The sequence below is a fragment of the Vulpes lagopus genome, chromosome 4 (assembly GCF_018345385.1).
Source record: "Vulpes lagopus strain Blue_001 chromosome 4, ASM1834538v1, whole genome shotgun sequence".
Lineage (NCBI taxonomy): Eukaryota > Metazoa > Chordata > Mammalia > Carnivora > Canidae > Vulpes > Vulpes lagopus.
The window spans coordinates 79843115-79860618 of NC_054827.1; the positions used below are offsets into that span (position 1 = coordinate 79843115).

Consider the following 17504-nt stretch of genomic DNA (forward strand, 5'->3'; position numbering starts at 1 on the left):
ACTACATTGCTAGGAGAGCAAATAGAGGCCCTTTGATTAATGGACCCAAAATTCCCATTATTTCATGAAATTCTAAGGGACTGATGCTCTCCTTGGTCATAGGGATAGGTAGAAGTTGGAGCCCCTGCCCTCAATGAGCTCAGTCATGTGGATACTGAAGCAGGCACACAGTGGGCCTCCAGAAAGCACAGCTGTGTTAAGATTCCAGAGAGGGCTGGTTTAAATACAGACAGTGACTGGAATGGTGTCATGTGCTTTGTAAATACAGCAAAAGCCTCAAATGGAGAACTGAAACTGAGCAACAACCCTAAGGAGTTTGAAGCACTTTAATTTTTCAGCACCTTTTATTTACCAAATGCTCCTTGATTATTAAAAGGTACAGTTGTAACAAACTTTCTTCCACTGGACTCCTACCCAGGGCAACTAAGCATAAAATCCACAACTTACTAACAATTCACATATAAGATTTATGGTAATGACATATAAGCTGTAGAGGATAAATAGATTAGACACTGTTCTTCCCCACAAGTAGTTTTTAATGTGGAAGAAGAGATAAAACATATCACCAATATAAATTTATTTGCAGAAAAGAAAGAAGAGGACATTGTAAGTGTCCTACTGAGCATTTTGGAGATTTTATCTAAGGGACTTTCTTATTGCCTGTTCTGAGTGTGGATAGAAGTTTGTTCCCTGACCAATTGACCACATCCTTTAAACCTAACATCCAGTACAACAGCCTCTACTTCTAGGACAACCCTCTGAACCCAAAAGAAGTCTTTCTTCCCCAGATCTCGACTTCCAGCCTGGTTGCTGGCCTGGTTTCATGTTCATAGACCAGGTCTGATATAGCCCCATAGTGTTCTTCTCTCTATTGGTCTAACTGGCCCAGCCCCTGATCAGTAACCATCTCACCCATTGCGTCATGGGCACTTTTTATTAAACAGTGTATCGGCCAGTGTATCGGCCCAAGAAATTAAAATATTAGTACTGCATTAACCAAATCCCACTGGATTTTACATCAAAAGAAACAAATAGTAAGGCTAGAGACTAAGGCTGCTAGCCTTTGGCAGATGTAGCAAACATTACTGATGTTGAAAGAAGAGAGAAAAGGTGCAGTGTTAAAAGAAAAGGAAATCTTGGATCCTCACTTGGATCCTAACTTTGGCTTAGTATTTCTGAGCCTCGGTATTAAATGTCATCAGGCTGTCCTTGGCTGTCCAGAGGAACCAAACAATTTGTTGCAATATTCCACTGTCAAATACTGCACTAGTTACTAAGGATAGGAAGCTCTCAAGAGATACTTCTTATTTACAGGGATCTTAAAGTATAGAAAATGAGACAAAAGGAAGAATACAGAGAGCAACATTATGAAATAAATGCTAGTTACAAAGGTCTGGAGAATCCTAAAAGAGAGACATAGTAATTCTCCTACCTCTCCAATCCACAGGATTCTTTCTTTCTATAATTTAAATTTACCTGTGAGGCTGGGGAAAGGTCGGGTTAGAGAGACTGTATTGTAGGGGCAAAAGCAGCCTACACTCTGAGCACAAATTGAGCAAACTGTTCCTTCTATGTTTTCAGCTTCCATTGTAATTCCATCTTAAATAAGAACCTCTATCACTGCAGCCTTGGATTCCATTATTCTTTTATTAGCAACAGCAGTATTTATTGGATATCATCCATGCAGTGGACACATTCAAGTTGCAGTAGATACAGAGGTGAAAAAGACAATGTGTATACTCTTGTGGAGGTTTGTTCCAATGCACTGAGACTCTTCCTTCCACTGGCAGCCACAGTAGCCATGGTGTATATATATTGTTCTCACATAATCCCAGCAATGTTCTGAGGCCCTGATACCTCATGTTAACGTGTCAGAGCAATATCGGTGTTGAGCAGCATTGCTAACACAGTTGTCAGTACCACTCTCTCAGATGATTCAGGCTCAGACTCAGACAAAACCCTAGAATTGCCATATAGCCTAGTTTTCACAGGGCAGATTTACAGAGTGTACTGGCTGGGAAGGCAAGGAATAAGAGGCCCTCTGCCATTGTTGCTGTCCAATCTCTATAGAATAACCCAAATCACCAAGAGTGAATGGCAAAGAGAGGGTTTCCCATCAGGCCAAAGGATGGCCCAGGAGAGATGTAGACTAGGGTCAAGCCTTCCTGGCAGAGGCCCAGGGGTCGGAGAGAGGTCTTAGGAAAGCAAGCAACTTAACCTTCATCTGGGGTCCCTGGCTATCTCAGAAATGAGGGTTAGGGTCTCTCAAGTACAATTCTCAGGTATGGTCAAAGTTGTCATGATACAAGTCAGTCAGTTGTGACCCTCAAATCTTATTTTGTGTTCCCTTTAGTGAATGCTCTGTGTACCCTCTGCTTTTCAGATAAACTAGTGATAAACTACAGATCCTAACAGATTCTTTAAATTACATCAAAGGTAATGCCCTTGTTTCTGAAGGAGAATCTAGGAACAGAAAAGAAAATGCACAAAAGCACTTCTTGTGGTACTTTCTCAGTATGTTTATGTCCTCCTGGCAGTAACCAAAAGCATAGATACCCACAGGAGGCCCAGGAGCTGGAAAGGAATAGTTCATCACACTCAGGACTCTGAGCAACTGTAAAAAGAAAAAAATCAACCATTTGCACCTCATATAAATTAGTCTGTGTCACCTCCACTGTTTCCACTACCACAGAAATATTCTATTGCCAAAATCATGAAGTGATTATAGAGTTTGCTTTAACTTACCAGAACTTGTATTCCTTGAATTTTTTACTTAATCTTATTAAAACAAATAAATATCGTTGTCATTTTAGGAGACCACCCAACGCATTTCAGTTCATCTGTCAGTGTTAGAAAGTATGACTGTCAAGTTTGTTTGCTTATTCATTTATCCAGTGAACAGTTACTGAGAACCTTTCTTGAGCCCACATGTATTAACCCAGCCCTGTGGCAGGAACCAGAGATACCCAGTCCTTACAGAATTCACTGTCTAATGGTGAAGCAGACATGTTAGAAGATAGATTAGAATATAATATACCACCTATTTTTAAACACACACGAAAAGTCATGGACTTTAGGGGCACAGAGAAGAGAGTCCCTAAGTGCCTAGAAGAGCTAGGAAAGAGCTTCATGGAGCAAGTGATGCCATTAGGTAATAGCTGACCTGCAGGACCTACTGACTTGGGAAGTGATGGGAATTTCCCCCGGGAGGAACCTGGAGTGCTGGGGGAGAAGGGAGGAAATGAGGCTGGAGAAGAGGAGGGCTGGCTGTGAAAACTAGTGGTGTGGCTGCTGGAAGCCGCCAGGTGTTTATAAGGAGAACAGTGATAAAATTAGATTTGTAAAAATAATGAGACCCTGCTGAAAGTGGGAAAGATGATTGGCTAGAAGGTGAGATCAGAGGACAAACAGATTAAGGGTGGGAGACCCCACAGAAAAAAATAGTAATAGAGTCAAGAGTGACTTCTGGGTTCCCAGTTTGAACAACGAGGTTGTGTTGTTTGCTAGGAAAGGAAAGATGGGAGGGGAATGGATAAAGGGATAGGTTACAATCAACAGAATGAATGGGAAAATACATGAGAAAAAGAGATCATGGGAATCCTGTAGAAATGAGGAAGCATGGTGGCGGAGAATGGTAGTCCTGAGCTGATGATAAATATAGGCAGTGTGGGCCACTCCCACGTCATGACTAATCATGTACTGACCCAGCTTCAATTAAAAAAACAAAACAAAACAAAAAACTTTACAACTAGAGAAGAACCTACATGGAATCAAAAATGATAATTTAATCTATACTTATACATCTTCTTTTGTAAAAATAAGGCACTAATGGTTTTAAAAAGATGCTTCAGTGTGTTGTTTTTAAAGAATCAGTGCTCCCAATAATCTGCCTTTTTCATCCCTGTAACCGTATTTGCAAGTAAAATGCCATAGTTGAAAAAGGTTAGTAGATGAAGTTACATTTATATTTTAGACTTTTTAAAATCCTGCTTCCTGATATTTGTTAATTTACTCCTCTCTTCTCTTTCGCAACCTTTGTTTAATTTATTAGTTCTGTCCTATCTTTTCCTTCCTTATTTAAGAAGCCACTAACATCATTCATTCTTCAAACCCACTTCCAGTTTGATCGTTCATATTCCGGCTTTTTATTTTTTTATCTCATCTTTTATTTTTTTTTAGCTTGCTTTATAGAGATTATTAGGATTAACTGCATATTTTAGCATGCATTTCAATCATTATATGTTAAGTGTTCCCTGCTTAGTATTTTACTTTAGATCTCGCCTGAATTCAGAACGTCAGGGAGTATGTCATGGCCAAGTGTGCCAAACTTCCCCATCTCAGTCCTGTTCCAGGCCAGTCTTGTGATGCATGCCTTGTCCAGGTTCCAGAAGAGGTGTGGGGGAAGAATTCTTAACAAAAACATCAACCCACTGACCTATCCTGATGCAGCCTGAATCATCCAATTGGCCCTAGAATCACCCTGATTTTCCATGAATCCTCCAGGCTAAGGTTGGCCCAGAATAAGACCAATGTCAAAGCCCAGGAGAATAGTGGAGCAGTAGACTAGCATCCAAAAATGGGGAAAAGGATGAACTTGGCCCAAGAATTTTAAAACATGCTTATTTCAGATTTATAGTGTCTGACTCACATTCACAGAGGTTTCTCCATGCTCTTTAAAATAAGGTCTCTGTTTTACTTTTCTACCTTTACACATTCTGCCTAAAACACCACTCCCGTTTTCCTTCTGCCATGCTGAATCCTGTGCCCTCTTTCCTGCTACTCATTTCATGGCCAAGATTGTTTGATCAAGGCTTTTTGACCTTAAAGATTTCGTGAATGCCTAGCTACTTCTGACATTCCGTATCTAGACCGGTACCCCAACTTTTAAGTATTCAATGATATATAAATCTTGAGTTATAATCAATTTCATACTACATTGCTTTCTGACTTTAAAATGATACATTCAAAAAATAGTCAATTTATAATAGTTACTTAAAAAGAGCACAATAGGGTAGCCCGGGTGGCTCAGTGGTTTAGCACTGCCTTCGGCCCAGGGCGTGATCCTGGAGACCCGGGATCGAGTCCCACATCGGGCTCCCTACATGGAGCCTGCTTCTCCCTCTGCCTGTGTCTCTGCCTCTCTCTGTGTCTCTCATGAATAAATAAATAAAATCTTTTAAAAAAACAGAGCAAGATAATAATTGAGTTTTAACATAATGTGAAATAATATTATAAAATGGTGAAAAATTGTAGTTGCAGAAATACTACAGGGAGACTATGCTTTCTCCCTCTGACATCTGAGCATTCTTTCTACCATGTGCTTCTACCATGTGCCAGGCCCTGTGCTAAGTCCTGCTGATACAAAATGGCTAGTAAACGATCCCTGGCCTCCAGTTCACTCATGGAAAGAAAAACACAGTTGTTCTTCATCATATCTCTGGGAATGCATCTTTGCATTCAGAGGACAACACCTGATTCATAGTAGCACTTAGTAAATATATATATATATCAAGAGATCTGAATCCCACTATCATTTCTGCCTCCAGCCAGCCAGACAGCTTTAATCCAGTCTTGAAACCTCTGCATACGCTAACATTAAAGTGAAGATGTGCCTTCTGTGTATTCAGCAAGTCCATTTTTGAGCACCTACAAGTGTGTCAGGCTCTGTTCTATATTGAAACTCCAAAAGCGAATAAAGGAAAGTGCTTGATGAATTGCCTCATAAACTACCAAGAGAAACAAAACATAAGTAATAATGTGTGATAAAGGCTCCAATAGAAAAATGTATACAATAAATGAGTACCTAAATGAGGGAGAAACTAATTACGCCCTGGTTATCAGAGAAGTCTACAAAGTGGAGGTGATGTGTAAGCTCTGCCTTGAAGAAAGACCGTCCAAATCCAGGGAACTAGTGGGCTCATTTCAGAAGCCCAGCTTGAGCAAGAACATGAGGTATGAAAGGCCAATTGCTTATGCACCATAATCCCCACCCCTGGAAGACATGAAGAAGAGCCAGATGATCCTTGGTGGTCTAGTCCAGGATTTAGAGTCCCAGTAATTATAGGAACTATCAGCATCTGAATGTTTATATGAAATTCATGGCCACTAAAAGGTATGGGTGGGTGTTTCTTTATGTTCTATACATTAAAAAACCTTCAAATCTTTAATTAGTGTCTTTTATTTCCATTATTTAAAGATGGAAAATTGTTTGGCAAAAAATGTTTCAAGTCCAATATTAAGATTATCTTTTGAAAAAGGGAATAAAATGAAACAGTGAAAATCTCCAGCTCTTCTCAGCCTTTTCCTCAGTAGGAGTTAATATCTGGTTAGAATAAGCACTAATAACCTGGAGGAAATACAGTGTTAAGGTTTATATTTTCAATTTTTTATTAAAATTTTCACCACAAATGAATAATTTGGGATAAAATTTAGTTTTTTATAGTCTGTACTAGATATGATTTGCTTGTCTAATTAAAGTCTATCTACCGATTGTAGTAAATTTGCAGTATTTTAATGTGTCTTTTCATTTCTATATTAAGAACAAAGAACTATGGAACGGGAAAGATAGTGCAGACAATGCTTACAGTTTGGGTAATTAAAACCTATGGAGAGATTTCTTGGCACCTAATCTTCCCCCAGCCTAAGTAATCTGTGCTAGAAATCACACACCAAAAACGCCACATAAGATATTTTAGGCCAGTTCAGAGGTTAGTCATTTAAATTTGTATTGCCTGCTTTTCTAAAGCATAAATGCACCAAACAGTATCTGTGTAGAATAGGTTTTCAGTAATTGTTTGCTGACAATATTTTAAGTGAAAGAAGTCATTCCTTAGGGCGGCCACTCCCCAGGGCTGGAGGGACAAAGCAGCAGTGTGGTAGCAGCTATGGGGGGATGTTTATGAAATATTCTCAGAAACTTCGCTTACAGGCAGTATCCATTTCAACTGCATCTCCTTTTCCTATGTGGATTTACTGCTCTTTAAAGATTATTCAGCTTGTTAAGAGCAGACACTTATTTTCATAAAGCTGTGAAAGACAAGTACAAAAAAATGATTTAATATTAAAGAAAAGGAAACTACCTTTTTTTAAGTTGATGCCTTTTTTCCTTGGCTTTTATGTGAACATGACATTCATGCAACTAATAGAGATAATTCCTGCATGTGTGCTTGACACATCAACCCTCTGAAGGAAGGGTAATGCTAGCTGTGCAAGAAAGGTTGATTATTTGGATTTTAAGAAAAATTAATGGGTATTTTGGGGGGTTTTGCAAAAAGATTTGAAATTGCTGCTGTGCAGTGCATAGCTACAGGAAAAGAAAGACGATGAAAATAGATATTCTTGAGGGCTAAGATTGCCAAGATGGAAAGAAGTTGAATGGTTGGAAGGTTTAATCGGTGATGGCGACCCTCTAAAAGAAGCTCAATTTTCTGTAAATAGCAACAATATAAACCATATAGCTTCATTTAATTGAAAAAGGCCGATAATAATTTGGTTATTTCTTTTTTACTAACAAGAAATAATTAAGAAAGGGAAGCTAGTTTTAACCATTGTATACAGAAGGGATTTTGTAGTTGATAACATAATGCCTAAGACGAGAAATGAGAGCTCCATGTGGCATTCTTTTCATTTATATTCCTTTCAGTAACGAAATAGAATCTGTTCCCTACATCTATTTCATTAGAATTTTTGAAGCACCTGTCACCTATCATCGTCAGTTTATATGTATTTCAAGTTTTCCTGATGAACAAATGTAATAATGCAGAGTCCATATGTCCACATGTCTGGGAGGGGAGATTCCACGTGGTTTTTGGCTTACCTGTCTGGACTCCTTTCCCCATTTATTGTTTGGAGTATGTCACCTTCTGTCAATCTAATTACTTCTCTAAGAAACGGCTGTTCTCAGCTCACTGCATGACAATCGCTGCCTTGTGAAGACATCCCAGAAGCCTCTGCAGTCAATTGATCTACCCCAGAAGTGTCACTCTCACATGGAAAGTTGAATTCAGTATACAGACTCACTCAAGATTTACCGAGTTCTCTGAAGGAAGAGTCTCTTTAGATACGTAGCAGGAGAAGCTGGTTTTAGTAGATCTCTTGCCTTATCTTGACATACTGAATAAATCTTTTCACAACACAGTCAGCTGCAAGACACTTAAAATATATGCAGCCAGGACTTCTAGCCCCTGTAAAAGAATAATGATTTAAGTGCCTACATTACCTGACCAATAACATTTGTAGAAGATCAGAGAAGCTTTCAAAGGCCAGAGGCAGAGATTCTGATTTTTCTAGAAAAACGCCTGAAGGAATAATGATTATTTATCCAGTTAGCAGTCCCTTTAGTTTATACCGACTATTTATTGCACGATAAAGACAGACTTAGCTGAATCTAACAGTATTTCCTTTGTCATCCTTAAACAGCTGTAGATTTTTAATATAATAAAGATAAGACTACTCTTATAGTTCCACATTCACATGATAGTATTTAAGTTTATGCCATCACATCCATCTTCAGAGCCTTATAATTCTACCGTAATCATCTGTTCTTGGCAGAAATGTGTTCTACACGCTCTCAGTGGAGGATAATATATTTGAACAATTTTTTCAATGTTCTAGTTATGTGATTATGGGAATTTGGAACTCACTATTAATTTGCCCTTGAGTTTTGTATTTATGTATCTCAAAATGCCCCCCTTTTTAAATAATACAATTCAACTTGAAGTAAGACTATAATATGCCCTTCAACATTAGAGATACTTCATTACTTAGATACTAGTGCTGTGCATTGAGAGGTAATGTAGTCAGATACAAGAAGAATTTATAAGGAGAAAATGAGCCACCGTTTCCCGCCCCCTTCACTTCTGTTTCCTTTATGACTTCATGCCACTTGCTTTGTTTGCTTAACAGTTTATATAATTCTTTAGGTACAAAATGAGCTCTTGGTCTAATGATTTTTTAACCCAAAAACTAATCATTGCTTTATTGACTAATAAACATTCCCACTCTAAAATCTGACATCTAGAAATATCAATATTTTAGCCATATTGTCATATTTCAAGTTTTCCTACAGCCCAGTTTTTTAATTTCTCTACCCTAATTTATTTCAATGTTAACTCTAACTGCTGTCTTTGCATGTGAGTGAGTGAGATCTATTCTGAATCCCTCACTTTACAAGTGTGGGAAAGCCTGGACAGGGAAAGTACACCCACCCCCACCCCTCTGCTGACAGGAGGCTAGAGGTGTGGACCTTCATGCCTGGCCATGCTGATTTGAGACCTGGCATAATGTTTCCCTAAAATCTTCATGGAAGACGTGTGAGAGATAATGAGTTAACATTTGTGGAGATCTTTCAATAAACTGTAATTGATGTTTGAATTTTTATAAACCAAACACAGTATCTACCCTCGAAAGCTTCATAAGAATATTTAGCACACATGTATGTGCCAGATGGATTGTAATGACAGTTGATAGGCCTCTCCTAGCCCTTGCGTTCTGTTGTCAAAAATCTGCACATCAAAACAACTATAATTTTTACAATATGATTTAATGGCTAAGAGAGTTGGGTGCACATTGAAAAACCTACTGTCTAAATAAGACTATAAATTAATGATAATATAAGATTTTAAATTAAGGGTTTATGTAAGAATATTCCCATTGTGCCTTGCAGAAAAATAGGCAGGTAAATTTTGAAAATCATCAGATAATATTTTCTTCATCTGACACCTTTCTCCATAAGTGAATTTTTATGAAAAATATGTGGATTATGATGCAAGACACTCAAATTATTCTCAAAAACTCAAGGATATGTGGAGATCAAAGCAGAAACAGATCATAATGCAGCAAACAGTTATCACCCGGAAGAATATTATTGTGGTTGAGATAATGCTAACAAAACAGCCTAAAACAGGAAATTAAGTTAGTAAATAAAAGTATTATTGTAATGTATTGTAACATTCTTTGTAGTATTATTTTAAGAACCCTCCCCAAGAGTACTTATTCTGGGTAAAAATGATGGCGTAGATCCATAGTAGGGGGACAGGTGGCCCCACCAATTATAAATTCCCCAAGATTGTAAATGTATATATTATCATCTTGTGTCAAAATATTCAGTTTAATATTCAAACATTATACCACATAATAAGCTGTAACCATATGTTTATTTGTTATATTATACCACTATAACATTAATAAATATTTACAGAGCTGCAGTGTATCATAGATGTATCAGAAATGGTAGCTCTCTTAGTTTGATTTTAAGTGAAAATCTTCAGTGCCTCAGAAACTAATTTTAAATGTTACATTTGTTACACATTGATAAGAGCCAAGGAGTTTAAATTGTTAAGACTGACACCCCCTTTTTAACTCATGTTGTTTTATTTATTTTCCCCAATTGCATGAATTAAAGATGGAGTGTTATCTCAGCTTTGAATTCCTTAGCTTGATGTCGCAGATTTTGCTTTATTTGTATGTGAATTCTGTCTTTAATAAAGATGAGCTCTGCTGAACTTTCCATTAATGAGAGACACTTAGGTACCCAGCTCTTTATAAATGATGTTGGTAGTACCAGAAAAATTCTGAACTGTTGCTAGTCTATTAATAATTGACATGGCAAACTGTGTGATTAATCAGAAGTTTTATGATCTCTAAAAACACAACTTTATCTCTATAAATCAGATGGTGTACAATTAACTTGACAACTGTCAGTTAAAAGGAAGAAAAAAAAGAAGAAAAGTAAAACTCAGGACTCCTGACTCATACTTTTTCTGTTTTAGTGCTTCATTCGTATTTATCCTTCTGTGACAGCTGGGACTAGACCAGATAGACCTACATTCAGGAGACAGGAGGTTGAGGATAAGGCACTGACTTCTCACTTTCATGTGTCAGGAGACAGTCTCAGGGTGATCCTACTCAGCTGGAACCAGGAGGAACTTTTGCTAAGTTTGGTCATTATTGACTTAGTTACCTCTTTTCAGTGTTCCCTGGCTTCCTTGCTCAGCTTATGGAAAGTTAAACTCGGCCACCTTGGCTTTTCGTTCAGCCTGTGTTTATTAGGCAGATAATTTCTCAGTATTCTCAATCTCAGTACCGATTTTTCACAAATAAAGACTTCTAACCAGACTAGACAAAGGCAGTTCTCCTTATGATCGCAGCGTCTGGACAATCTTCCTGGGCGCTTTGTGAGAATATTAGCGGGGTTCTCTTATGGCCTTTTGCTGTCATGTGCACATCCCAAGGGATGGCAGGATGCCATGAGCACCATCCATTATGTTAAACTCTAACTAGAGATCTCTTTCCAACATTTCTGCTTTTGACATGATCACAAATTCTGAAATCATTGTGTAATGCCCTGACTGCTAATTTTTCTGTGGGAAGATAGTGTTGCAATTTGCCACCTTACTTGTATTCTTCTGTAAGTGTCTGTCATGTATGAATTCCCTACCGTGAAATTTCAGCCCTGGTACCATCTTTGTTAATTGACTGAATGTAGCTGTGAAGGGAATATTGCCCTTTTATTTTTTGGTAACTAGTAATGAATACACTATTGAAGTCACGCATGGGTTCTCTCTGTGATTTCTTTACCCTAATGTAAAAAAGCATATGTAATAACAACCTGAAATACTGGACAGCTTGAACTTCTGTAATACTCCCTGAATGTCTCTTACAGCCTCTGTCTAGGTTTGAACTTTCCAAATTATGTATTTCAGACGTTGAGAAAGAAGGGCCTTAATGGCTGTGACAGCCCAGATCCCGATGCAGACGATTCAGTAGGTCACAGCCCTGAGTCTGAGGACAAGTACAGGAAAATTAACGAAGATATTGATCTAATGATCAGCAGGCAAAGATTGTGTGTAAGTACTCGGAACACCCTTCATTTTTTTTACTCTTGATATTTCTCTGAACCTGGCAGGCCTTGAACAAGAAAGAAAACAAAGGCTGTGAAAGCCCCGATCCCGACTCCTCTTATGCACTCACCCCACGCACTGAAGAAAAATACAAAAAAATTAATGAAGAATTTGATAATATGATCAAGAGTCATAAAATTCCTGTAAGTACCAAAGGTAGATGGCTGGTCTGCTGATAACTGCTGCAGTAACATACCTTAACCCTTTCAGTGATGACTTTCTCTAAGAAGCACTGGAAAGTCAAACCGATAAAATAGCCATCTCATCCCACGGGCAGTGCATTTAGAAAGCAAACCCCAAGGGATGCTGAAATTATGTAATCTAAGAGTTGCCATCAAGAAGTTCATTCAGAGGTAGAAGATATACAGGCGGAAGAGAAAGATCTATGCAACACACCTGAATTTACACAATCTTTTAAACACACAGTTCACACGAGTCACAATGCACTGGTAAAACACTGGAGTCTCCTTCTGAACAAGTTTGAGGTCTTACTATAAAATATACATGAATCCGTACTGAGACCAGATACACGTGTTGAACTGCAGTTCTCTGGTGTAAACTGCCCATCATCACCCAAAGAGAAGCTTAGTTCTGAATAAAGCTTCAGCCCCTTCTCCCTAAACATGGCATTCAACAACAGCACTGAAGGGTTAAAGCTAATGCTCGCTGCAGGGAAACAGACTGCATGAAAACCTAATGGTAAGATTTCAACATGTTTGTGTGCTGGGGTGATTTTAAGGCTTTACCAGAATATACGCTTTGCCTACACCAACATTTTCCATGCTTTAACATTTGGCTAAATTTTGTCTTAACCAAGTCAAAAGATGTCTAACAATCAATCATATGCCTTGCCAGTTATTTAAGAGAAATAACTCTGCATGTATTATTTTGTTTGCCCACATAGAGAGGGGAAAAGTACATACCTTTTATTATATTTTGTCATCAGTCAAGTGATGTTAATTTTGTGACATCAAGTGATGCAACTCAGAGGTTCACGCATTTTCTGAATAACTAATGTTAGTGTCTTAAACCCTCATTGTGTACCAGCTCTTCAGGAGGTAATTAATTACTTCCTCAAAAAAGAACATTTTTCATAAGTTAGCAAAACACTCTCAACCTGAGGATTGGGAGAGACTCTGCAGTGAAAATATGCCTCAGTAATTACAAATACAGATATTTGGGGACGAGTGCTCTAGGCTGAGTCCACAGCTGCGCTCACAGGATAAATTAATGCTTTACATATAGTAACTGCATAACCAACCTGTGTTGAGTTAAATTGTGCACTTTAAAACTTATTTATAAAATGTATGAATATTAAACTTTCCATCCTCCTAAATATGTCTGCTTCCTTTGTTAAATGAAATAATGTCAGCAGTAGAGCTTTTGTTGAATCGGAATTATTAATACACTGTATCATGAAAGAAAACTAAGTGACTTAAATTCTTAACAGGTTTTTTTAAGATTTTATTTATTTATTCATAGAGATGCAGAGAGAGAGAGAGGCAGAGACACAGGCAGAGGGAGAAGCAGGCTCCATGCAGAGAGCCTGACATGGGACTCGATCCAGGGTCTCCAGGATCACGCCCTGGGCTGCAGGCGGCGCTAAACCACTGCACCACCGGGACTGCCCTCTTAACAGGTTTCATAAAACCAAGTACTACCACAGTGGGCACTTTATCAAAAATAAAATATTTCCTATGAGATGCAATGCATATTATTATACTCAGAATTCTTTTTTTTAAAGATTTTATGTATTCATAAGAGACACAGAGAGAGAGAGAGAGACATAGGCAAGGGAGGAGCAGGCTCCATGCAGGGAGCCCCTTGTGGGACTCGATCCCAGGACTCCAGGATCACGCCCTGGGCCTAAGGCAGACGCTCAACCGCTGAGCCACCCAGGCATCCCTCTACTCAGAATTCTTAAATGATAAAATGCCCATTGAGATTTTATCTTGCCCAGAAGGAAAGAAATCCCTCCTTTGGGCCAGTTTTTAGTTCTTATGGGCTGAGTTTCACTTGCTGTACAATACACTGGTTTAGAGCTGCTGGGCATAAAGGTTTACGAATATAAGATTGTAGGTGTCTCAGATGGGAGGAATCTCCTGCACAGCTAAGAAAGGGCAGGATATGTACTACTGCGGATCACTCTCCTTGGCCGTGATCCTAAATGCGTGTGAAGTTTTAGCCCCCAAGACTCTGGGAGAATGCCCATATTTGCACACTGGATCGTTTTTCCCATGCTTTAGGAGAAGGAGGTGTGATGCATACCTGGACTCCCTCACAGTATTTCATCCTGTCCTGTAAAGAGTTCAAAATCAGGATACATGATTTCTTAAGAGGTGCAGTGGTGTGTGGCGGGGGATGAAAACCACATGAGAGTTTATAGGCTGGGCTGTGAGAAGGACTACACAGCTCCTAGCTGTGCCTCTGAGTCTTCATCTCTTTAGTAAGTGCTTCAGTCTCGATGATGAAAAGCCCAGTTTTCGCACATCGCTTTCAGTTGCTGGAAGTAAATTTTGTTGAAAGTTTCCACAGCTGCTAAAACATTTACAGCAGGGCAAGGACACTCTGCCCTTTGTATGTAGAGAGTGTCTCCACCTCTTTAAAAACATTACAAGACTGTTTTTCTATTTCAAAGACCCAGTTTGAAGAGTTTCCCTTTTAAAATAGAAAATTTAATATTGCAATCACCTGTTACAATATAATTTATGCCCATATTCCTCAATTACATGAAATAATTCATGGAAGATTTGGAATCTTGTTGACCAGCATTTCCTCATGTGGGGTTTGCCACGGTTCATGCTGGGCATCACAGCAAGAAAAAAAAACAGTTCCATTTGAGGAACCAGGAATTAGGAAATGGGCTGAAGGAAGGAGACGTGGTTGCGAGATTGGATGAGAGTGAACAGGAAGGGGGGGAAGTGGAAATAGTATGTGTTTTCTTCAAATAACAGACTGTGAAGAGAGAGAAATACTGCTATAACTAGGATCAAGGAAAGAGTTCAAAGGAAAAGCTCTGGAGATTATTTATCTGCAGAGGAGGAATGCCTGAAGGAAGAAAAAGATCAAAGGAATTGGTGCAATGGAGCTACAATAGTGAGCTACTCAAGGAAGGGAAGGAGGATGGGGTCTGAACAGGACAGAGTTGTAGGTATACCCATGACCTAGTTAAGGTGGTAGGTAGGGATCCCTGGGTGGCGCAGCGGTTTGGCGCCTGCCTTTGGCCCAGGGCGCGATCCTGAAGACCCGGGATCGAGTCCCACGTCGGGCTCCCGGTGCATGGAGCCTGCTTCTCCCTCTGCCTGTGTCTCTGCCTCTCTCTCTCTCTCTCTCTCTGTGCATGTGACTATCATAAATAAATAAAAATTAAAAAAAAAAAAAAAAAAAGGTGGTAGGTAGATGGGTAGAGTGAAGTTGAGTATGTGACCACCTAGTGATTGCTGTGTTTTATATTAAACTTAGCTTCTATAGATATTGAGATGAGGGTGTAGGTGCTGGAAAGAGAACCAAGAATGATAAAGGTGTAGACATTGTGAGAAATCTGGGATGAGAAAGGAAGAGAGAGTACAGACCAGAGTTGTCAGGCAGCCTTGAGAGACTTTGGAAATCAGCAATTGGTGTTGGGTGATTTCTTTTCTCTGCTGGTTCTCAGCAGCCTGGTAGTGGTTGATTGAAAGGTAAGGGAGTATCATTAGTGGCCCAAAACGGGGACTCAGTTCAGTCATTCACATTAAATAAAAGAAGGCCTATTAACTAAAAATATTTTATTAAAAATATTTTATTTAACTTTTTATTGGACTTTTCCTTGTGGTAAGCTTGGGAAAATAGTGGGTTTTGGGTAAAAGTTCAGATACCTTTCTGACCACGATGACTCACTTCAGTAACCATGATCAGTTTGTTCAGGGATGGACATTAAAAGCTTTTTAGCTCTAATACCTGTGTATCTTAAAGCAGGGCTGGCATCGTGGGCATGCGACCTATACAATTACGCAGGGCCCTGCTCTCGGATGCTTTACCATCACCATCTTGAATTTCTTCATAATTTTTTAAAGGGGCCCCACATTTTCATTTTGCCCTGGGCTCTGCGAATTACATAGTAGTCCTTTTTACAGCATTTTATTTAATCACCTAAAATTCCCTCTTCCTACCTGTCTTGAGTGTTCTCAAATTTGGAGCCTGGTCCTGAGATATATGCAAGTTGGGAGTTCCTAACTGCTTTCTGGCTTCCTGTTTTTAGACAAAAAAAAATTTTTAAAGATGCTTCTTAAGTTCCCTAATTTTGAAAAATCAAGAAGAAAACAAGTAATGCCAAATTCCTGTAAACATTTATACATTTTTGTAGCCTTTGCATTCCGTAAAATGTTCAGAGCTGGTTAGTCTCTTTATGTTTGCAAACACTTCATGTCTCAGATCAGGTCAAGGGAGGTTAAATAACTTGCCTGGTTCAATGGCAATTTATTACACAACTGGACTGTAACTGAGATTTCTGATATAAAAGCTGTTGTTCTTTCTGAATCTCAGATATCTCCTCAGTGTGATCATTTTTAAGCTTACAATTCAACTTTAAAACTATTTAGCCAGTTCCTAATACACATAAAGGAACCAAGCAAAAGGCAGAATGCAAAAGATGTTAGCCTATTATATAAATTGTGATTTTTGGGGGGGGGAAATATGCTTTGATAGCAGAGCTATATCTGATTGCTCTTTGGCTGAGAATTTTGCTCTTTCGCAAGAGAATTTTGTATTTACCGAATTGTTTGCAGTTCAGAACGCTGGAAACTGAATAATTCTTTGGAATGACCGTCAGAGTAAGAGAGGAGTAGAGGGATTTTTCACTGAATTGGTTATTAGGGTGGTTCAGATTTTATGAAATAATGATTGATAATTCTTATTTTGGATGTGCATGTAGTCAGAGGAAATGGGCTTTGCTGTCTACAGAGACACAATCAACACTGTAGAATATGCAGGGGAGAAGTAGTTTTATAGCAGATCCTTACATACCCAGTCATAGTTAAGCATTTATACGCAGTAATAGTGAATATAAGTTAAAACATTTGTAGCTAAAAGATAGCTTTAAAATACCAAACCTGAGTAAATATGGAAGAGAGGAGTCTTTAAGGTTTATTTTTTCCTGAGACCTCAGTCACACCTTGGCATTTAGTGAGCACAGAGCTCATTCTAACATGGATGCTCAACCACATGTCCTGAGAACCCTTTTAGTTCATTATTTTCATGGTTCACAAATAATAAGCTGTTAACATGAAGCCCATACTCACTTCACAGTATGATTTCGGACTGCAGTATTTTATTTCTCTCCAAAAACTTAAACTGTGTTACACAGTGATTTAATGGAAAAAGCAACAGGCTCAGTCACCTACCAGTTAGATGACCTTGGACCACTTAATCTCACTGATTTTAAAAGGAAAGGATTATATATATAGTGAAGGGATGTTGAAAGGGTCGGATCACATAATGTGTGTGAATTGTATGGTGCCTTCTCAGTAAATAATGTACAGTAAATTGTAAGCTTGTACTTTCATATTAGTACAGTGTCTTCCTAAAAATTCTCCTTTGATGAAAAATATTCAATTCATATAATAAAAA

The 17504-nt window shown here is 38.6% G+C and overlaps 1 protein-coding gene across 17 annotated transcripts in view; it reads left to right on the plus strand.

Annotated features, from left to right (window-relative positions):
- The window catches only part of MEF2C (myocyte enhancer factor 2C), a 171845-nt gene that overhangs the window by 116370 nt on the left and 37971 nt on the right, over window positions 1-17504 (plus strand). For 13 of the 17 annotated variants that reach the window (XM_041753807.1, XM_041753806.1, XM_041753810.1 and 10 more), the window contains one exon: window positions 11703-11846. In XM_041753807.1, coding sequence (XP_041609741.1) covers window positions 11703-11846 — 144 coding nt within the window. Of the gene's footprint in view, window positions 1-11702; window positions 11847-11905; window positions 12044-17504 lie in introns of all 17 variants that reach the window. The other 4 variants (XM_041753817.1, XM_041753819.1, XM_041753822.1 and 1 more) reach the window with 2 other exon arrangements.